Source organism: Boleophthalmus pectinirostris, unplaced genomic scaffold (assembly GCF_026225935.1).
Source record: "Boleophthalmus pectinirostris isolate CB_2022bp ecotype Guang Dong unplaced genomic scaffold, ASM2622593v1 HiC_scaffold_11, whole genome shotgun sequence".
Classification (NCBI taxonomy): domain Eukaryota; kingdom Metazoa; phylum Chordata; class Actinopteri; order Gobiiformes; family Gobiidae; genus Boleophthalmus; species Boleophthalmus pectinirostris.
This window is the reverse complement of record NW_026570994.1, coordinates 1,182,481-1,206,870: the sequence shown is the minus strand read 5'-3', so window position 1 is coordinate 1,206,870 and position 24,390 is coordinate 1,182,481. Positions and strand designations below refer to the sequence as shown.

Below are 24,390 nucleotides of genomic sequence, written 5' to 3'. Positions count from 1 at the left end.
TTTAGTCCTGTTGTAGTCCAGGTTTAGTCCTGTTGTAGTCCAGGTTTAGTCCTGTTGTAGTCCAGGTTTAGTCCTGTTGTAGTCCAGGTTTAGTCCTGTAGTAGTCCAGGTTTAGTCCTGTTGTTGTCCAGGTTTAGTCCTGTTGTAGTCCAGGTTTAGTCCTGTTGTAGTCCAGGTTTAGTCCTGTTGTAGGGTTTAGTCCTGTTGTAGGTTTTAGTCCTGTTGTAGGGCTGGTTTAGTCCTGTAGTAGTAGTCCTGTAGTAGTCCAGGTTTAGTCCTGTTGTAGTCCAGGTTTAGTCCTGTTGTAGTCCAGGTTTAGTCCTGTTGTAGTCCAGTTTAGTCCTGTTGTAGGTTGGTTTAGTCCTGTAGTAGTCCAGGTTTAGTCCTGTTGTAGTCCAGGTTTAGTCCTGTTGTAGTCCAGGTTTAGTCCTGTTGTAGGGCTGGTTTAGTCCTGTTGTAGGGCTGGTTTAGTCCTGTTGTAGGGCTGGTTTAGTCCTGTTGTAGGGCTGGTTTAGTCCTGTTGTAGTCCAGGTTTAGTCCTGTCGTAGGGCTGGTTTAGTCCTGTTGTAGTCCAGGTTTAGTCCTGTTGTAGGGCTGGTTTAGTCCTGTTGTAGTCCAGGTTTAGTCCTGTTGTAGGGCTGGTTTAGTCCTGTTGTAGTCCAGGTTTAGTCCTGTTGTAGGGCTGGTTTAGTCCTGTTGTAGTCCAGGTTTAGTCCTGTTGTAGGGCAGGTTTAGTCCTGTTGTAGGGCAGGTTTAGTCCTGTTGTAGGGCAGGTTTAGTCCTGTAGTAGTCCAGGTTTAGTCCTGTTTAGTCCTGTTGTAGGTTTAGTCCTGTTGTAGGGCAGGTTTAGTCCTGTTGTAGGGCAGGTTTAGTCCTGTTGTAGTCCAGGTTTAGTCCTGTTGTAGTCCAGGTTTAGTCCTGTTGTAGGGCTGGTTTAGTCCTGTTGTAGTCCAGGTTTAGTCCTGTTGTAGGGCTGGTTTAGTCCTGTTGTAGTCCAGGTTTAGTCCTGTTGTAGTCCAGGTTTAGTCCTGTTGTAGTCCAGGTTTAGTCCTGTTGTAGGGCTGGTTTAGTCCTGTTGTAGGGCAGGTTTAGTCCTGTTGTAGGGCAGGTTTACTCCTGTTGTAGGGCAGGTTTAGTCCTGTTGTAGGGCAGGTTTAGTCCTGTTGTAGTCCAGGTTTAGTCCTGTTGTAGGGCAGGTTTAGTCCTGTTGTAGTCCAGGTTTAGTCCTGTTGTAGGGCAGGTTTAGTCCTGTTGTAGGGCAGGTTTACTCCTGTTGTAGGGCAGGTTTACTCCTGTTGTAGGGCAGGTTTAGTCCTGTTGTAGGGCAGTTTAGTCCAGGTTTAGTCTCTGTTGTAGGGCAGGTTTAGTCCTGTTGTAGGGCAGGTTTAGTCCTGTTGTAGGGCAGGTTTAGTCCTGTTGTAGGGCTGGTTTAGTGCTGTTTTAGCCCCAGTTTTTTGGGGGGGTTTAGATGAGGTGTAGTCCAGGATAGTATAAGGAATAACTGGACCACTGGAAATCATTTTAAATGAATTAGTTCTAGTTTTCATGTTTTGAAGAGTGTAGCTGTGACTGTTTTTAGAAGTGACGGGTAAATGAGTCGGAGCTCTGGAGCACGTCTCGTTCTTTCTGCCTCGGAGCTCGTCTCGCAGGAGCCGCTCACGTGACCAAAGTGTGGAAGTGTCGGTCCCTCCCCCTACTGCTTCACTCTGCGTGTCAATCGCTTCAGTGTATCAAAGCGTTTCATTGGCTCAGAGAATGTTCTGCTCTGTGATTGGTTCAGAGTGTTCAGCGCACTTCCATGGTTTGACAAGCACTAAACTGCTACAGTATAAAAGATGCACCAATATTTCTTAAGCATGTTGGGTAGTGAGGAGGATTGTGTGACGTTAGTGGTGATTTTGGCTTTTGGCATTTGTTTCATTTTCGATGGCATCTACAAGTGGAAAAAAGCGATCCATGGTTTGGGATCACTTGGATCTAATTCCACCTAACAAGGTAACACCTATTTTCTTATTTACAGCATGTTATTTATGTTGCTCTTTACATATTATTTTAAATCATCATTATTATTGTTGTTGTTGTTAGGTACGGTGTCGCTCTGCACACAAGTATTGTCTTAAACTAACAATACTTCATTGATGCTGAGACACCTGCATGCCAATGGTTAAATTTGTCCACTAGAGGTCAGTGTTTGTCCGAGGCCTCAGACACGTCCAACCATTTGAGACAATATGTTGAGGTGTCAATGCTTCACGAGGCTCCACTCGCCCATCACTAATTTTCAGTGTTGGGAAGTTTACTTTTAAAATGTATTCCCCTACAGATTACAGATTACATACACCAAAATGTAGTTTGTAACGGAATCCATTAAACTACTTAAAGTGAGTAATGTAATCTGATTACTTTGGATTACTTGATTTTCTGTAGAGAAGCAAAGACTTGGAAATCTTCACATAAGAAGTTTTGTCTGATAAAAGAAAATGAAAAAAAAAACAGACTTTACTGAACCAAATAAAAAATATTACTGATAGAAGAGGAGGAGACACGTCCGTGCAGCATCGTTTAGTCCTGTTAAATCCTGTTTTAGACCTGGTTTAGATGCGGTTTAGTCCTGGTTTAGTCCTGGTTTAGACCTGGTTTAGACCTGGTTTTAGTCCTGGTTTGGACCTGGTTTAGTCCTGGTTTTAGTCCTGGTTTGGACCTGGTTTAGTCCTGGTTTAGCCCAAAATGTGAAAACAGGAAAATATTGCCATGTAATCCATTTATTTCAACAAAGTAACTGTAATCCAATTACCACTCACTGAAACAGTAACTGTAACCGAATACAGTTACTCATAATTTGTACTCTGATTACGTAATGCCAGTACATGTAATCTGTTACTCCCCAACACTGCTAATTTTTTGTTTTATTTAAATGACTTCACTTGTTATCGCACACTTCCTGTTTGAGCTTTTAAGTGTTTACTGAACGATATGTTTTTTTCACAGCCAATGCTGATACCGGTATTTTTGAAACTAGATTTGTCAAATGGTGATAAGCTCTTCTGATATTTTAAGGATGATATTTAGGTCAGCGTTTGATCATTTTCTCTACTTTATGTGATTTGTAAAACTATAAACTCAGTTCTGTTACTAAAGGCAGCAGCTCTACATAATACAAGTATAATAAAAAGAATAAATAAATAAATAAATAAATAGAGCAGATTTTAAACATCCTCAGTCCTGACTCACTCCAGACCTGAACCAGAGCAGCTGTCACATTTTGTGCCGGGCTCTTTTCTTCTGCGCTCAAGTTAATGTTGCACTTAAATGTTCAAACGAAGCGCCGTGTTTCCCCTACAGCAAAGATTTTACAGCCCAAACTAAATGTTGACCTCTGCTGGAGTTTTAAGGCTGAAAAAATACAAATATCAGCCCGATACAATATTTAAATCTGGATTTGTTTACATGAAATTACCATCATACATCTACATTATTGTAATTTATAAAACATGAAATGCTAGTCCTAAATTGTTCAAAATATGAACCAAATAAAATAGAATATTGTAGATATTTTTTCCTGTAGTAGTGCAGTAGTGGTAGTAGTAGAGTCAGTCCATATGAAATCAGTTTATGTGAAATGTGATCTTTTTGTCTGTCTTCCCTTGTAACAAGCAAACTGTGTTTAAGTCTATTAAAGATAATTGAACCTTTCTGCAGGTGGAAAAGTCCCTAAACTCCACCAAAAATGACCCATGAGAGCTCATTTTCAAAAATTCATTTTGAAATGAAGGAAGTTAGTAGTAGATTAGCAGATGTTTTTATTACTTTAAACTAATCAGAATATGTCAAAGTTTCTCTGATCAACATCTAACTGTGCCACATGAGGAACTGAGGGGCCAAAGAAGGGGCCAAAAAGATCAACATTTGGTCTGTGACCAGATTTGAGACTCGACACCATCCACATGAAAGCTCAGAAAAGTGTGAGATTGTTGTCAGAAATGGTCATTCTCTCAAATATTCAGGTTCAGCAGTTAGTTTGTAAATATCTGCTTGGAGTAAATAGATCTTGGACCTCAAAAACTGAAAAAAAAAAAAAAAAAAAAGCAGCAACCAAATGTGAGATTTTGGGGGCCCACAGCCACACCCTTAATAAACATACACAATATTTGATTCAGAATTTGAATCTATGACCAAGAATCGACAATAATACAAATGTTCAGCTTCCCAGCTCTATTTTTTATGAAGTTCTGGTCTCTCAAACCTGCGCATAAATTAAGGCTTCAGAAAAAGTGAACATGGCCCCAAAATTTCGAAGGGCCATAACTCAGGAAAGACTCAAGGGATTGAGCTAAAATTTGTGATTCTTTCATTTAGTGATTTTAGAAATTTTTTGACTTTTTTCAGCCAAATCTGAGATGGCTCATAGAGGAGATTCCTTGAAAAAGGCTGATTTCTTACGGACTGACCCAGTATTGTAGTAGTCAGTATCGGCCCATCCCTAGTCCAAAGTTACTCCTCACTTACCTTATGCTTTCCAAACATCCTAATTATTACAGCGATGACTTCACAAAACCTTTTCACAACTGTCAGAGTGCAGAGCAAACAGTAATGATCACAACTACTAGCATGCCAACAGCCTTCCAGATTTTACTTGTGCACGTTTTTACCTCCTGGTTTAGATGAGTGTAACACACTTTCCTCTGGTATCAGCCTCCTGCGCTTTACCACTCATAGTTGCTCCAAAATTCTGCTGGGAGATTTTTAACTGGAACCAAAAAATTACATTACCCCGATTTTAGAGTCAGTGCACTGTTTTAGAGTTGATTTTAAGATTTTAGTGTTTGTTTTTAAAGCTTTGAAAGTTCTGACCCCACAGTACGACTCAGACCTCGTCCAGATTTACTCCGTGCTCTGAGGTCTGAGGTCCAGCTCCAGTTCGTGGGGCCTGAGACGAGACTTAAAACCAGGAGGACAGGACCTTCTTTGTGACCATCCCCAAACTCTGGAACACTCTGCCCCCCCCACATCCCAACAGCCCCACACTGGAGAGTTTTAAGTCTCATTTTAAGACCCACTTTTACTCTCTGGCTTTTAACACTGCAGGAGTTGTATGCTCCTCTGTGTCTTTTATTTATTTTACTTATTTACTGCTATTTTAGTTTTTTTTATGGTTTTGCTTTTATTTGGTTTGACTGGTTTTATAGTTTTAGGATGGGTTTGACCAAATTTTAGCAATTTTCCTTTTTGTTGTCTTCATTTTGTGATGTCTGTGCAGCACTTTGGAAACTGCTTTGTTTGTAAAATGTACTGTAGAAATAAAGTGGATTTGGATATTCCAGATTTTATAATGAAGTGTTCTTAGTTGGTCTTATAACAACTACGCACTTTCAGATTTTACATCCAGTTTTTATAGTTCGATGTCCTTAGATGGTCTTATTTTGACCTCAAGAGCTGTTTCTAGAGCTCCGGGAGCTGACGTCACACCGGCTCGTCACGTACTTGGTGTCGCCATTTTGGCAGTAATTGACAAATCGGCTGACTCACGCTGTACGACTCCAGCACAATACCAGATTGTTCTCCAGACTCATTTCCGAATTATTTTGCCAACAATGGCCAAAACAGAGTAACACACGAAGATCAGAGCAAGAACCAATGTGTGAACGTGTGGCTCCAGAGTGAGTCAAAAATGGGGGTGTGTACCTCTGCACACACAGATCACTGAGAGGTCCCGGCGTTCCCTGTGTTCACGTAGCAACCAGGATTTGTTATTTTAGACTTTTAATTAACATGGAGAAAAATCCCGCACACCGTTTCACTTGTAAATTGAGAGATTTATTATCAAATCAAACTTTATTTATAAAGTGCTTTTCATACAAAACTGTAACACAAAGTGCTTTACAGTGATTAAAAACAATCCCACATTTCCATTCACCCACCAACCCAATACCCACACCTGCCCAACCCCACACAACCAGACAACCAAACAAACACACACACACACACACTCACGCACTCACGGAAAAATACATAAAACTACACATAGTAAGATGTGAGGCTGAATACAGGCGAACCAGTTGAGAAAGCAGCATCAGAGGAGCCGTCTACACCAGGAGCAGAGAGACGTCCACCACCACCAGGAACCACCACAGGAGCCAGGGGAGAGATGAAGCCCAAACACCAACTCTCCACCAGGAGCCCACGGGACAGACCCAGCGGCCACAGCCGACCTCCGCTCCTGATGCAGAGGCTCCTACAGAGGAAACACTGGAAATCCTAAAAAATATGCCTAAAATAAATAAATATAATAAAATATATAGATATATATAGATATATAGATATATAAAATATATAGACTAGAAACAAGTAAAAGTATAAGATTTCAATCAAAAGCTAAACTAAAAAGGTGGGTCTTGAGCCTCCTCTTAAAAACATGAATGTTCTCTCTGGCCCTGAGCTCCTCCGGCAGACAGTTCCATAGACCAAAAAAAATAATATATATATATATATATATATATGTATATATATATATATATATATATGAAACAAAAAAAGTACAAAAAAGTAGGGAACACTATGTAGGATTTCAACAAGCAAACAACAACAATAATAATAATAATAATAATAATAATAATAATAATAATTATATTATTATATATTATTATTATATATTATAATAATACATTTTACTCTTTTCAAAGACTAAAAAAATCTAATTTATGTTAAATTGTATTTGAGTACTAGAGTTTGATAGAAATTCCTGCATAGTGCACCTTGACTTTTTACTGTTCCTTGAGTTTGAGGTGGAAATGAGTTATAGTTTTTAAGTAGGAAAAAAGCAAGGATTATTAGATAGGATTTCATAAAAACTTTGATGATAAAATGTAAAGTTTTATCATTGACTATATTTGAAGTGAGTGATTGGTAACTATCTTATTATAATACATGTAATACACGAGGTTAGTTTGTACTGAAAAAGTGCTCGGGTGCTAATTGATTTCAATTGAATCAGAAATCAGAAATTCCTGTATAGTACACCTTGCATTTACTGTAAACGTGTGTTTTTCTGGGCATAGGAGGGTCAGCGGTGAGAGTGTGTTTTATAGTACTTAGTATTACAACTACTAAACCTAACTGTGTTATACAAAAAAAGTCTATTATACGGAGCTTGAAGGCAGTGAGGCCATATCCTCAACAACTGCAAATCTCCTTCTAATAACTCTGAGAATAATGAGAAAGTGTGGAGGTGTGGCTTTGTTCACTCATATCTCCTGTTCTTGTTGTGTTGGATTCACGTTGTACGGCCTGGATCGTACCATTTCAAATCCAATCAAATGTGTCTTTTACTGAAAGTCTTTGTAAACAGTCTCTTTGGAGACTTGTACTGTTTTGAATGATTGTATCTGGAGATGTGGGTTTGTTCACTGACTCACCAGTCAGTGGGACACTCCCTACTTCTCTACATTGGGTGTTTGTTTTGTTTTCTTGTAAAAGTCAGTGAACTCACTCCCATCTCTGCACTTACAATTCTTGGCAGTACATTTTTTTACAGTACTGTTAAGAATTGTAACTTGAGAGATGGGAGAGCTTCTCCTCTCTAGGTTTAGGTGTTTTATTGTAAGTCATCTTGACTTATTAAAATCACTTGACTCTAATAATAAACAAACATGAGGTAAGAAATAATTCCATAGTAGCTTAGAATGTTAATGTGCACACGCTTTAACTCTGTTTCTGTTTCTGTTCCCATGGTGACTGGTTTGGAGGGGCCATCTGAGCCCTGTGGTCCTGAGATCTAATGAAGCTGACGAGAAAAAGACATGTCTCCAGAAGATGACGAACAGGAGCTGATCAGAAGTGACGTGATGAAGCTCACGAGAAGAACCGTGTCTGCAGAAGATGAAGTACAAGAGCATATCAAAAGTGATTTGATGAAGCTGACTAGAAGAACTGTATCTCCAGAAGACAGGGGCAGATTGGGACCTAAAAACAGCCCTGGAATTTTCCCCCATGGTGGAAATTGAAGACCGGTCCACCAGCAGACAGACGTTTTGGGCTTTTCCAGAACAACTGCCAGTCCACTGCTGCCAGAAGATGAAGAACAGGAGCTGATTAGAAGTGATGTGGTGAAACTGACGAGAAGAACCGTGTCTGCAGAAGATGAAGAACAAGAGCACATCAAAAGTGATTTGATGAAGCTGACGAGAAGAACAGTGTGTCCAGAAGATGAAGAACAGGAACTGATCAGAAGTGACGTGATGAAGCTGACCAGAAGAACCGTGTCTGCAGAAGACAGGGGCAGATTGGAACCAAAATCGGCCCTGGAATTTTCCCCCACAAATCGAACCACGGTGGAACTTGAGGACCGGTCCACCAGCGGACGGCCGTTTTGGGCTTTTCCAGAACAACTGCCAGTCCACCACTGCCAGAAGATGAAGAACAGGAGCTGATCAGAAGTGACGTGATGAAGCTGACCAGAAGAACCATGTCTCCAGAAGATGAAGAACAGGAGCTGATCAGAAGTGATTTGATGAAACTGACGAGAAGAACCAGAGATGGAGCTGATCAGAAGACCACCCTGAAAAAATGTACAGAATTTTGTCAATAAACAGAAGGTTGATTTGAAATTGTTTTGTTTTTTTAAAAATAAGAAAAAAATAAACATTTTTAAAGTACATGTACATTGTATTGTTGATTACAGTTTACTTAAAGGGGCATTATGTAACTTTTCTGATTGGAGTCCGCTACTTGCTTGTCTCCATGGAGATGCTATTCCTTTAACTGGAAAGTGAGACAGGATATCACTAAATGTATCTATGAAACTTATTATAAGTTCGAGCTGTTTTAAGTGTGTGTATAACATTATGAATGTGACACTTGTCACTCCACAGATCTGACTTGTAACTTGACCTGGGAGCTTTCTCATTTTGTCTTTATAGAGATAGTTTGGTTTACTGCAATACTCCACGTCTCCATGGAGACATATCAGTGGTTTACCCTTCAAAAGACCCGGGGTCAGAGGTTCAGAGACTGGTTTGAATGTTGTTGTTTTGCCCAGATCTTAGTCAATCAATCAACAACTTTATTAATCCCAAAGGGCAGTTCAGTTCACACATCTCTGGTCGAGCACAATCTAGAAATCATAAAAGAAAAAGAAAAACAGACGCCGTACAATCAAACTTCAGTGCATCAGGGACACGAGCAAATGGACTTTCCATTTAAAAGTTTTATGGCAGAAGGAATAAAAGATTTAGCTGTGGGGTGATACAGCGCCTCCCAGAGTCTAAACCAGGACTAAACCAGTACTACATTAGGACTAAACCAGAACTAAACCAGGACTAAATCAGGACTAAACCAGGACTAAACCAGGATCTAGGATGTGTAGTGCGCTTTGGCTCGGAAAAGTACAGAGGGATGTGACGGAGGAGGAGGCCGCGGTCTGGGGCAGAGTCGAGGCCCGAGTGTCTCCGGAAAACTGTTCCGAACATTCATGGAATTCATGGCACAACATCGGCCCGGAGGATGGAGCAGAGCTGTGTTCTAGGACCGAGGTGGAGGAATGTACAAAGCAGTGTTTTGATAAAACTGACAGGACAATATTGACTATAGACTCCCATAGGCCATACTGATTCATGATACAGTAATGCAAAATAAACGTTTAACTTCTTAGGTTCTTTTTAAAGACAATGCAGTAAAGTGTGTTTACCTTGTTGACATGTTTCGGCTGCTGCATCTTCAGAACTGTCCCCGGTGTTGATGGTGACGTGTCGTATATCAGCTGTTGTTACTTCCTGTAGGTGTGGTCAGTCAAAAATGACACTATACAGTATATTTAATTACAATATAATTTCTACATTAATTTCTACTTACTCAGTGTGAGACCTGCGCCTGTTTAGATGAACACAAAGCTGATATCCTGGCAGGAATAGAAGAAAGACACACACGAATCTCTTCATCAACAGCTCTCAGTCTCTCTCTGTTTTTAGTTTTTATAGCAGTTAAGCTTGAAAAGCTCTTCTTCTGGGTCAGAATCTTGTCCAGGGCCCAGTTCGGAGTTCACATTCGTCCATTTTAAAAACTTTTCCATGACTGTCACCACGCACATGCGTTACTAATTCTTTTAAAGCAGGGGAGCTCACACTTTTTCAGCATGTGAGCTACTTACAAAATAACCAAGTCATAAAGATCGACCTAATACAAAGCCAAACAAACTGCACTGAAACACTCTGTGCCCCTTTTTTGGACCCTCACCCACAGTTTGAGAACCTCTTCTTTAAGAGAACTTCCTCTGGCACTTTACACAAAACTGTGAAAAAAGTGAAGGAAGATTTTTAAACCTGTTTTTTAAAGTTCCAAACTGGAGTTACATTCTTTTCTGGTTTTGCAGTGATATTTACCAGCCTCTGCACGTTTACCAAACCAAACGCACATCGTGACAAACACAGATGCATTTGTCACTTTTGTCAGACAAACTTCAGCCAAATGTGGCAGTAGGTCTGTTCTGTAGATCCGCTCTATGCTGTAGACCTGCTTTGTGCCAACACTGGAACACAAATTTAGACTGTTTTTTGCTTCACGTTTGGTCTTGCTCTTCTAATCAGCCGCACTGTGGGAGGGGCTTGTGTTCGCTGTACGCAGGAAGGAGAGCGTGAAAAGGCGAGGGGCGGTGTGCTGACGTGAGGCAGATGGACAGGTAGGATGTTTAGGAAGTTGAACCTGCCCTGTGATGCACGCTGGTACACGAGGGCACACGCTGTCGCAGACGAGCCGTGCATAGGGAGCGTGTGTGTTTGTGAAGTGCCGTAGAGTCTCCGCGGGTTTCAAATGAGCGCACAGGCTGCACTGAGACGCCCCACACGCTCCTGCACCCGCTACAAGTTTATTACCAACAGCAGCGGCTGTAATGAAATATGATCACACTTGTTGAGTGTCAGACCTCGAGTGAGAGACAAGACCGAGTCCAAACGCCAGTCCGAGACGAGACATGGTGATCTACCCACACTACCTTGGCGATCGACTGGTAGATCGGGATCGACATATTGAGCACCCCTGATTTAAAGGAACGAGGCAATTAGCTGCCTGTTGCCACCCGGACGAATATTAGATCACTCTGCCAGTCATTATATACTCCACTGTACTACAGCACGGACACTCGACAATGACATAATATTTGCAGGTAATAATTAATAAATTTTTATTTTAAAAAAAGTGATATTGGATAATTTCTCACGGCACACCTGACGATCTCTCACGGCACACTAGTGTGCCGCGGCACAGTGGTTGAGAATCACTGTTTTAGGCTACAAGTAAAACCACACATGGACCAGGACCTAATTGAATGATTATTCTCTTAAAGTGAATTGCCATTATATGTACAAGACAATACCGTAGGCTTTTTTTTTCAGTAGTAGTGGTAGTAGTACCTTGAGTAGTCTGGTGAGTTTACTGTCTCTGTAGTTGATGAATTTGTGTAGTAGTAGTAGTATTTGTAGTACCTTAAGTAGCCTGGTGAGTTTACTGTCTCTGTAGTTGATGTACTTGTGTTGTAGTAGTAGTAGTATTAGTAGTATTAGTAGAAGTAGTACCTTGAGTAGCCTGGTGAGTTTACTGTCTCTGTAGTTGATGTACTTGTGCAGTAGTAGTAGTAGTAGTAGTAGTAGCAGTAGTAGTAGTAGTAGTAGTAGTAGTAGTAGTAGTAGTAGTAGTAGTAGTAGTAGTAGTAGTAGTAGTAGTAGTAGTAGTAGTAGTAGCAGTAGTACCCTGAGTGAGAGATGAATACAGGATGAGGAGTGGTGGTGGAGGAGGAGCAGACAGGACTCACAAAGGTCACAGGAGACAAGCTGAAGGAGTTGACATTTCCATCGGGGAGTCCATCTTTCACACGACACCGAATGTGCGGCTCAGAACGTCCACACTCCTGCTGTGAATGTTAACATGAAAACTGGAGCAACAACACAAACGGCATTTATACCTGCAAGTGCTCCCGATAAAATAAAGGCTTCAGTTTCATGTATTTGTATTATTATTCCTGTTCTTGGAGCCACAAATTGTAAAATAAATAAATACATACATAAAAGTAAATTGCAAATAAAAACTAATAATAAAAAAATGAAAAATCCCCAAAATTGTAAAATAAATAAAAATAAACCAAAAATAAATAAAAACACTAATAACAAAAATAAGAAGAAATGAAAAAGAAAAAAGAAAAACTCTTCTCTGTTTTTTTCGCAGTCTGCTCTCCACAGCAGCAGAAGCAGCAGCCTGTTCATCTCCTCCTCCTCCTCTTCACTGCTGTGGAGGTTCTGGTGGAGACGGTTTCCACCAATAAACTGAACAAAAACAATAACAGCTTTATTATGTTGGCTAAATGTTACCTAGTGCGGCTTTAAAGGGACAGTCTGGAATTTTGGACATAGGACCTGTCCAAAACCCACCATTTCCTCATGATCCAGAGACGTGTGGATATGAAGCAAAAAATATATCTTGATATATTTTGCTATATCTCGATATATGATATATATGTTGATATCTGTACAGGAAAAATAACCTCCCAAAAACTCCTGCAAAAAACAAATCTGTTAAATTCCACAAGGTCTTTTTTTTTTACTGAAGTGCAAGAGGTCGGCAGTTCATGTAGGAACAAAGAGCTTCTGCCACATTTAAGATTACAAAAAATCCCTAATTACATAAATAATAATTTTACTGTAAAATAAAAGAAATAATACACATTTCCTTCTTTTCATTCATAAATAAAACACACAATCCACTGCAGATCAAACCCAACGTTTCCAAACACTATTGTACAAGTGACACTGCAACAGATTATTAATTCTGCATAATTTAACTTTTACATTACAAACCTTTACAACATATAAACATAACGACTCTAGATCCACATCAGCCTGTTTGACATTATCATGTGTTTAATGCAGTTTTGACACATTTGTTTATGTTTTACAGAAACTAAACTTAAAACCACGTGGATCATTTGCATAAACAGCTCTTTCCTTGTGTCGCTGATGTGGTTCAGCTTCGGTCGGACTAAAGGACACGACTCAGTGGAATATGAGTGTTCTCTCTGTGACAGAGGATGTGCTGCTGATGGTTTTGTCTGTAAATGGTGGAAAAGTTTCGTGGTGCTAGAAGTTTTTCACTGGTACTAATTTTGGACGTTTGCGGTGATAGTGACGAGTGAATGAGACACAAGCAGCAAAACCAGGGAGGCGGGGCCACGCACAGAGAAGGCAAACAAGGAAAGCAGTGAAATCAGAATTATATAAGCATTATATTGATACAATATGTCAGAATCCATATCGAGTTTTAAAAATATCTCGATATATTTAAAATATTGAGATATCGTCCTCTCCTATGTGTGAAGAGACTTTTTGAAATCTTCCATCCAGTCCTTGTATTTGCAGAGGTCACTGGTGTTAGACTAGTGCATGTCAATGGCCATAGTTCTCCTGCCACTAAAAACAGTCTTACCCACTCCACAAAACACCCCAAACAAATCTATTATTACACCAGACTGTCCATGTGAATGTCTGTGTTGATAGAATAATTGTAGAAGTTAAACCAACCTTGTATTTGAAGGATTTCTGTGTGAGCAGTAACAGTGAGTTGTACTTCCTGATAGAAAGGTCGGAAGCAGCGGACTGATATATGAGAAAATAGTCCCTCACCATGCGACGATTCACACAATGCAAGGATGGTTTTACTTCTAAAATGTTTCTATCAACACAGACATTCACATGGACAGTCTGGTGTAATAATAGATTTGTTTGGGGTGTTTTGTGGAGTGGGTAAGACTGTTTTTAGTGGCAGGAGAACTATGGCCATTGACATGCACTAGTCTAACACCAGTGACCTCTGTAAATACAAGGACTGGATAAAATTCAAATTTCAAGGTTCAAGGTTCTTTATTTGTCATTCAAACATGCGTTAGAAACACATGACAGAACAAAATGTGCTCCCCAAGGCCCAGTGATCCAGAAAGAGATAATAATAAATAAGCAATGTTAAAAAGTAAATACATTCAAAACAACAACATTTAGCAGTTCCAATGAACACAGTAGTAAAAAAACGTGGCAAGATAGAGAGGCAGCCCAAGCAGGAAGTCAGTGTGCACTGTTCAAAAGTCTGACAGTCTCAGGAAAGAAGCTGAACTTCAGCTGAGATGTTCTGGCTTTAATGCTCCTCAGTCTCCTCCCAGAGGCAGAGGGACAAACAGGTGGTGGAGGGTGTGAGGGGTCCCCCATGATCCTGGAGGTCCGTCTTCTACAACGCTCATAAATGTCACTGATGGGTGTAAAGTCACATCCAGTGATCTTCTCTGCTGCAGATCTGTCCTGTCCTGAGCTGAGCAGTGGCCGTAACACACTGTGATGGACTGGGTCAACACAAACAAAATATTTCAAAAAGTGTCTCCACACGTCTCCAACACTCTGGATCACTAGGAAATGAGGTCCTATGTCCACAATTCTGAACTGTCCCTTGAAGTAAAGCATGCGTGGTGACCAGTTTGAAGAGTTTTCTGTTTTTTTGTGTTTTCTCCCCCTCCCTCTTTGTTTTGCAGAGCTTGAGTGTGGCAGGGGGCGTGGCTTCTCCCAGAGCAAATGAGACACACCTGCAATCAATTCCTTCTTCAGCCTCTGTACTCAGCCCTGGTCTTCTCACCACCGACTCTGCCAGATAATTCTGTCCTGTTCTGTAGTGCTCTGTCAGGCTCTTGGAAATATATTCGTTTTACTTGCTGCTTCGATGTTCTTCTTGGATGTACCTGCTTCTGCTTTTGCCCAGGTGTCTCCGTGGTCGTCTGCCATAGCCTCTGGAAAAGTCGGCCAGCTCCCTGCCTCCTCAGCCTGCCTCTTTTTTGGAAAATAAACTGTTTAAAACTTGACTGAGTCCCAGCTCTGCTTTGGGGTCCCTCTTGCCAAACCATAACAGTTTTTGCTGCTTAAAATCCAGTGTTGGGGAGGTTACTTTTAAAATGTATTCCCCTACAGATTACAGATTACATATCCCAAAATGTAGTTTGTAATGTAATCCATTAAATTACTTAAAGTGAGTAATGTAATCTGAGTACTTTGAATTACTTGGTATTGTCATGTTTTGTAAAACTACTACTGTAGAAACCACATCCTGAAAATTCTTGTTTGTTTCATCAAATTGTCTGTTGAGCCCAAGTCTCCATGAACAGACTTTTGTTTGTTGTAGAGAAACTAAGACGAGGATCTTAACATAAGATATTTTGTCTGATAAAAGATAAGAAAAAGCCCTGTCTTTACTTAACAAAATATTATTGATAGAGAAATGATTTCTATATGAGATCACTGCTGCTTTAAATTATGTCCACCTACTGTTAGTGTCATACTGTTTAGTCCTGGTTTAGTTCTGGTTTTAGTCCTAGTTTAGTCCTGGTTTAGTTCTGGTTTTAGTCCTGGTCTAGTCCTAGTTTAGTCCTGATTCTAGCCCTGCTTTTAATCCTGGTTTTAGTCCTGGTTTTAGACCTGGTTTAGCCCAAAATGTGAAAACAGGAAAATACCGCCATGTAACCCATTTATTTCAACAAGTAACTGTAATCCAATAACCACTCACCGAATAGAGTTACTCATAATTTGTACTCTGATTATATAATGGTGGTACATGTAATCTGTTACTCCCCAACACTGTTAAAATCACACTTAAAGATTATGACTAAAATGAACCAAAACCTTCATTTAAATCATCACAAATCAAGTTATATCACACGGCTGAACTAGATAAGAATATCAGTGCATAACAAGAGGAAAGTGACAAATGACAAAAGAAAAAGACAGTTTTTGTATATTTTATTTAAAAAGGAGAACAGGTTTATTGTTAGAGGAGAGCAGGCCGTGTGTGCTCCAGGTAAACAAGCTTCACATGTTTTTATGAAGTACATTAAAAATGTATATTGATCAAAATCACAAAACAAAATCACTGGCTGAAAAATAAACTGGCTTAACATTTTCACATTTCACAATTAATCAGTTGCTCATCAGCTTATAACATTTATTTAAATCACAGTTAATTTGTGTAAAATAGCATGCACTGGAATAATTATATTCTTTTAAAGGAATAAAACAGCCAAGAGAGAATGAAAGATTTTGCTCCCTCACGTGAATTTAAGGCAGTTAATTGTATATATTTAAAAAAGAGTAAATTTTTTTTTTTTTATGTAAATATGCGTCTAAATGAAGAGTGAATATGTGTAGAAATCATTCAAATCAAAATTCAAAATCAAATTCTCTTTCCTCAGATAAGAGCACTTTTGGGCATTTTACGCAAAACTAGATATTTTCTTCATCTATATGAACTACTTTGTATTTTTTAACATACAGGAATATAGTAAAAAAATAACATTGTGGTACAGAAGTAAGCATGCAATTTCATTCAACTAAAACTAAATCAAGTCTTAACATTTGGTCACATTTAAATAGTCAAAGTTACATTTAATAATGACTTTAATATACTGTTCAGTCTATGGGTTTATTGGTTTAGTCCAGTTATAATCCTGGTTTAGTTCATTCCAGTAAATTCCAGTTTAGACCGGTTAATTCTTGCTCATACAGCAGCACAATCTGGTTCAGACCAGTTCATACAAGTTCATACAAGTTCAGACCAGTTAATTCTAGCTCATACAGCAGCACAATCCAGTTCAAACCAGTTCAGATCAGTTCATACAAGTTCAGACAAGTTCAGACCAGTTCATACCAGTTTAGACCAGTTAATTCTAGCTCATACAGCAGCACAATCCGGTTCAAACCAGTTCAGACGAGTCCATTCCGGTTCAGACTAGATGGTTCCAGTTTAGACAGCAGTTCACTCTAGTTCATAGTTCTTTTGATTCCCGTTTAAACCAGTCTGGACCAGTTGATTCCAGTTCAGACAGCAGTTTTCTTCAGTTCATAACACTCGAGTCCCGTTCAGTCCAGTATGTGCCAGTTGTTTTATGTTGAGACCGGTTCAGATTGTTTCAGACGGCAGTTTCCTGGTCCTCCCTCTGGATCATCTGTGCATGCTGTTTGTTGTCCAGCCAGGCCGCCAGCTCCAGATCTTTGGCCTTCTCAGCTCGGTTCTTTGCAGTCTCCCCCTAGTGGACAAAACAAACATACAAGCATTTATTTATGTGAGATTAACACAATTATTTGACTATTTTGATGTGGCTTTCTGATATTTTTATTTAAAGCAACAAAAAATAAAATCGTGTCCGTGTGTCACAAGTAAACGTAGAAACAACAAACAAACAAACTATGTAAACCGACGAAGGGCATCTGATGTAAAACACTATCTATGTCATCTAGGGTTGCTTATTCTAGACCAGTGTTTCCCAACCTTTTTTCTGGGGAACCATATTTTAAAAGTCACAATTTTTCACAACCCAAGTCCATAGACGTTATTCGTAAATCACAAAATAATTTGGGACCATTACTGAACATTAATGAGGATATTTGATTGTTGACTGAGTGATCGTGTCTCTGAACTATTAGTGTTACTGTATTTTTCAGATTACAAGCCGCAATATCAATAATGTTGAATTCTCTCATCGATTTTCATACTTAAAGCACACCAGATTATAAAATGAACTGTTAGTTTTTATGAACATTAAAGGATTAGTTGGTGTTCTGTGGGTGGTGTGGCTTTGTAGTTTACTGAAGTCGTGCTGGGACACCCGAGTGGATTCGTGTATAGGGCGCTCTGGATTGTGGGTCGTTTTTTGATGCGGTTGGAGGCTTAAGACCGCGTCTAATAGCCCGGAAAATACGGTAATCAGTGTTTCCCACAGAAAATTGGTTAGGTAAGACGGTGCTGCCGATAAAGTGAGGAGCGCCCTACATGAAGAAAAAATCTCTTGCGACCCACCTGAGGATCGTGACCCAGTCTTTGGAAAACAATGTTCTAGAGTAGTGGCAATGACTTAAGCTCATTTGGAATCATAAATTAAACATATTTTATAATTTGACCTCATGCCTGGACTAAAGCTGCATTGCTTTTATTTTAGAGGTGTTTTTCTTATTTTCTTATTTTATTTATTTATAAAGGGACAGCACAAATTAATGAACAATAAAAATGTAAATATGTAAAGATTATAGCTAATTTCTATCTTCAGTCCCAGGTTGATGTAAAATCATCTACAGGACAAAGGAAAGTACAGCAGCAATCACACAAAAGTACACAACACCAGCACACACAATATACACACAACACACACACTGTACACACAACACACTCACTATACACACAACACACACACTGTACACACAACACACTCACTATACACACAACACACACTCACTACACACAACACACACACTGTACACACAACACACTCACTATACACACAACACACTCACTGTACACACAACACACTCACTATACACACAACACACTCACTGTACACACAACACACTCACTGTACACACAACACACACACTATACACACAACACACACAATATACACACAACACACTCACTGTACACACAACACACTCACTGTACACACAACACACTCACTGTACACACAACACACACACTATACACACAACACACTCACTATACACACAACACACTCACTATACACACAACACACACACTGTACACACAACAAACACAATATACACACAACACACTCACTGTACACACAACACACTCACTGTACACACAACACACTCACTGTACACACAACACACTCACTGTACACACAACACACTCACTACACACAACACACTCACTATACACACAACACACTCACTATACACACAACACACACTCACTGTACACACAACACACACACTGTACACACAACACACTCACTATACACACAACACACTCACTGTACACACAACACACACTCACTGTACACACAACACACACACTATACACACGACACACTCACTGTACACACAACACACTCACTGTACACACGACACACACACTATACACACAACACACTCACTATACACACAACACACTCACTATACACACAACACACTCACTGTACACACAACACACTACACACACACACACTATACACACAACACACTCACTACACACAACACACTACACACACAACACACTCACTATACACACAACACACACACAACACACACACACACACACACTACTACACACAACACACTCACTATACACAACACACACACACACAAACACACTCACTATACACACACACACTCACTACACACAACACACTCACTGTACACACAACACACACAATACACACACACACACAACACACTCACTGTACACACAACACACTCACTATACACACAACACACTCACTATACACACAACACACTCACTGTACACACAACACACTCACTATACACACAACACACTCACTGTACACACAACACACACAATATACACACGACACACACTACACACAACACACACACTATACACACAACACACTCACTATACACACAACACACTCACTGTACACACAACACACACACTGTACATACAATTAGTTTCAAACAGTTCATTTGAAGTTCAATTTTTAAATGTTATTTTTTGTAAGGCAGCCTCACTTTTTCAACTCTTAACCATAACATAAACTCTTAAAAAACAATGCATTTACTGCCTTTTATCAAGAAATACAATGAATATTCTGCAGAAGTGAATTAAGTATTTTGGCCTCCACAATATTTTCTGTTTCCCATGTGACCTCATGGAAAAACACTCCTGGACTAGATTTATATACTTGATAAAATATACTACGTTAATTTTGTACATATTTCACAAACACACACTACAATCAGAACCACCCACTGACCGCCATTAACCAAAGAGCGAGTACACTTAAACTGGCCAATCCATACGTGTACTTGTACTGCATATAGATAGATATATTATGAATGATGTGGAAATAAACATGACTAGGGTGTTTTTTATTCATGTTTCACAGCTTGAACAACACAGCACATGAAAGCGAAGCCCGTTCAGAGGTATAACTTATTTAAAATGACGCGCGGTGAAATACGCAGCGTCAGATTGTGTACACTATTAATATTCAAGATCATGCTTAATACATGTGTTTTGATTTTGCCTTCTGGGGTCATCAGATCAGCTTCCTCGTGTGCACCGCTTCATGTATCCATGTATTTGTTGTTGGGTTGTTGTTGGTTTTTTTTTGCGTCAGATGCCCTTTCTGGAACCCTCACTGTGTATCCAGGCTTTGAACTACACTCGTGTGGAACCCCGACAGTGTTGCCCAAGGAAATCACAGACAAGAACTTCAAGAGATTCAAAGTGCCAACCTTAACGTGATAAAACCATCACTGCATATACTGTACTTAACCCATTTACAGAACTGCTTTACACAGTGTGATGCTAAATGTAGGCATGCTGAGGATTTATTACACTTAATCTGAGTTTTATTTCAACACGATCTGACCAGACATAAACAAGTGAGACAATCTGAGTTGTTAAATGTACCTCTCAAATAAAATCAGTCACAAGTAGGCCTGCAACGATAATCAATAAATCAATTAATCGTATGATAACTTTTAACATGCTCGATCACTTTTCCGGCTGCGATAAATCCTATTTGCATGTTTGTTTGTTTCCTTGTTCTCTGTCGCTCTCAAAGAGGGTGAATGTTAGAAGACGTCTCTCGCTCTGACTCCTCGTTTAACAACAGTAATGATGCTTGAACTAACGTGCGCTGTCTTTATCAACACAGTGGATGCACGCGTAGCCTGAGTGCAGAAAGCGCCACTGTCTGTGCGGCTAAATATGAAGCTGCAACACAAGCGCCGCTGTCAGAACCGAAACAGTTCATCACCGAGTGCCAAAACAAGTCACGATGCCAAATCTACACTGGTGAGTGGGATACGTCTCAACAGTCACGTGGGTCAAATGCAGCGAGTGCAAACGACGAGAAAAATTTCTCAAACCCCAACAGCTGATATAAACCCAAACCTGAGCGACACAACTCACCCCGCCCCCAGGAGAACCTGAAATTTGCTGAAATCCCACAAAACACCGACACCAGCCAGGACAGAGACTCCCTCACAGTGAAATAGCATCCTGTGTGGCAGGTTCATATGAACATTTAAATGACCAAAATGCTGAGGCCACAGCAGCAGCCACAGAGAGACGAGACACTATATACCAATGTAAGTCAATGACTAAAATCACTTTTAAGGGCAATTTTGGTTTATTCAAGTGCATTTTTGTTAAGTCCTTGTTGTGAGCCAGACACATTAGGCTAGTCCTGTGTTAACAAGTCTGTTTTATTTAGGCCTGTTGTTTTGTTTGTCTTACACTTCCTGTGTTAAATGTTCTTTAGAAAGTAAGGTTTATTGATCTTTGGAAAGGTGTGTTTGCATTTTTATTCCATGGTCATTATATTAGTTGAAATTGGTCTCAAAATGTCAATATTATCGTTTATCACAATAAATTCTTTGTCAATTAATCGTCCAGCAAAATCTGTTATCGTTACAGGCCCAGTCACGAGCTAGCCTTTTTTTAGTCAGTCACTCTCATCTAAAAACTTGTGTCTCCATGGTAGCTGAGGAGCATTCCCTGCCATGCACACACATGTAGAACCCCCCTGCATGATGTCTCTGCAGAGTATTCATTTGTTTAGTTTACAAATGTATTTGAATAGCTGTTTAGAGGTGACGTTTTCTGATGTAGGGTTTGCCACCTGCTCTACTGTAAATGTATCTATCTCCATGGAGACAAGCAGGTGTCTCTCTTGACCATCCAGGTTACAGGTCAGCTCTATGGAGAGGCAAGCCTGTTCATACAAAAAAAAACAAAAAACATTTTATTTAACATTTATTTGACTAGGAATTTCTTTTTCAATTGAGATTTGGTCAAGAGGCTCCAACGCAACTGACAACAGTAAAAAACCCAAATCTAACTCAAAACATGTTACACAGGGGTCTGGTCAAGCAGTAACGGAGGGAAACAGGGGCAGATTTTTGACATTCAAATGTCTCTTATTCAGAAACTAGAGGGACTATTGAAATAAGTAAAGTATCAGAATGTAGGAAAGAGTTACACTCCAACAGGGTCAAGTTAAACCTGTGATATTCTTTCAAGTTGTTGACAAAAAATTTTAAAACTCATGTCGGTAACGGAGGGAATGAAATCTGCAGCACTTTTTGGGCAATAAATCCAAACAGTGATAACTCTTGGTTCTCACTTCCATATCCTTAACAAACTGGTTTGAATATTTGCTTCATATAGTTTTCTACCATATGGTACAAGATTAGGTTGAAAAACCTCTTACTTTTTGACTCATGAGATTTTTTTTAAGAAAGGTCATGGTAACGGAGGGAAAAGTAACGGAGGGAAAATTGTTCAAGCAAGTAGAAGGTGCAGGATTTTATATAAGTTGTCAGTGTTTTTCTTCTGAATACTTTAATCTTACTTCAAAATGAAAGGAAACTATTTCTATAAAATATGTCAGTCCTTCCAAGCAAATTTTTATCATTTTAAATACATTTAAAAAAAAAAATCATGTACCTTCATTAACAGTTCAAAGATGGAATAACACAAGATATGATGAAATACATCCATTTATTGACATGATTTGCAGGTCTTTGGAATTTGGGAAATAATTTTTGTTCCATGTTTCATACATGGTCTGTTTAAAACTTATGGAACTTTAGAACCAATAATGGTACAGAAAAAAGGTCAACCGTTTCATAAACTAGAGTACATATGTATCTGTTCAATACATTTTTATATCAGATGCATTAACTTGAATTTTTGGCCTTGCTGTTTACTTCTGCTTGACCAGGCCCACAGGTCTCCAGAACAGTTGATAGTCAAGGTCAGTTAAATACAATCAATCAATGAACCTGTCCAGGGATGACAGGTGTAAATTAGCACTGATGCTACAACCTGATGTACAAACATCTCTCCTGTAAAAAAGGTTGATGTGAAAATTGTGTGCTGTCCCTGTCTCAAATAAATAAATAAATAAATAAAATAAAAAAATTAAGTGGAACATTCATGGCATATGTTATTAGGTTCTTTTTTCAGACCAAGAGTTTGTTTTCATCCCTGACAGTTTGTTCTGCTCCCTGCTCTTCCTCAGAGTCACGTGATGTTGTGACTCAGGGTCTCGTGATGTTAAGCTCAGCTGATTTAAATAGGTTTTGGCGCTGTCTTCCTACCGATGGAGGCTTAAAGAGGCAATCGAAATACAGAAACATGCCCATGGGACGATAAACCAGGACGATAAACCAGGACGAGGGGCTTTTTTACTCTCACACACCTGGGATACTGTCCTAAGGAAGTGGAACTGCAGATGGCGCTGTCGTCCTGCCTCCACCAGTAGAAAGACAGCACCAAAACCTGTTTAAATCAACTGAACAACACATCACAACAACATCACGTGACTCTGAGTTAGAGCTCAGGGTGCAGAACAAACTGTCACATCTGAAAACAAACTCTTGGTCTGAAAAAAGAACTTAATAACAAATTATCTGAAGAGCAAATGAAGCTCATTGGACTAAGGCAACAACATCACCATGGAGACAAGCAGGTGGTGGACCAGCTACACCATAAAACTCACATATTGTACCTTTTATACATTGAAATGATCCAGACTTCACAACACTTCAGTGTCTAGCTGCTTCTAATTATAATGACAATAGACTGAGTTGCTGTACACAGCGTCGCCAACAGGTGCTCGACTTGATCATCTCTCTATACACTTGACTTTATTACAGCTTATTGTAGTTGCATAAACATAACTCTTCTATCTTTTGCCATCTCCTGATTTGCTGTAACACTGACAGTCCTTGATTAGGCTGTTTGTTCCCTTCCTCCTACTGTGCACTTCTAAATATAGACACATCTATATGCACTAGTGTCTTTAATATCTCTACAGCGTTTTAGCAGCAACTAAATACACCTGAATTCTGATTAAAAACAGAAAAATATCTAGATAATTCTCAATAATTTGCCTCTAATTAACCACCAGCTCTGCAAATGAATAATAATGAATTTTTACATATTTTTAACAGCCAAACTTAGCCTTTCTAACCTTTGAGTGTATTTTTAAATTATTTTTCTTCACGAATTATCATCTATTTGTTTCCCGGCTTTATCTTCATGCGTTTTTGGCTAATTTTGAGATAGCTGGCGCCCCCCTCCACCCTCCACCCCCCTCCACTTTAAGTCAGCAGTGACCTACATACAGACAAGGGGAGAGCACTGAATGAATGAGACAAAGCAACACGGAAAACTAGCTGGAAAATGGAAAGTAACTCCAAATGGGTGTTAATTGATGTTAAATATGATGTTGATGAGTCAAATATTTACTGAGCATGAATTTGAGTGGATAGTGATTGAAACTGGGGTATGTCAAATAATTCCAATTTGCAGATTTTGTGCTGTGGTTGGATA

The 24,390-nt window shown here is 39.4% G+C and overlaps 1 protein-coding gene across 6 annotated transcripts in view; it reads right to left on the bottom strand.

The window, feature by feature from the left end:
- Positions 1-15,791: 15,791 nt before the first annotated feature.
- LOC110175582 (diacylglycerol kinase zeta-like) overlaps positions 15,792-24,390 on the bottom strand; it is a 194,649-nt gene continuing 186,050 nt past the window's right edge. For all 6 annotated transcript variants that reach the window (XM_055164293.1, XM_055164304.1, XM_020941780.2 and 3 more), the window contains one exon: positions 15,792-17,089. In XM_055164293.1, coding sequence (XP_055020268.1) covers positions 16,973-17,089 — 117 coding nt within the window. In that variant the 3' untranslated portion in view covers positions 15,792-16,972. The remainder of the gene's footprint in view (positions 17,090-24,390) is intronic.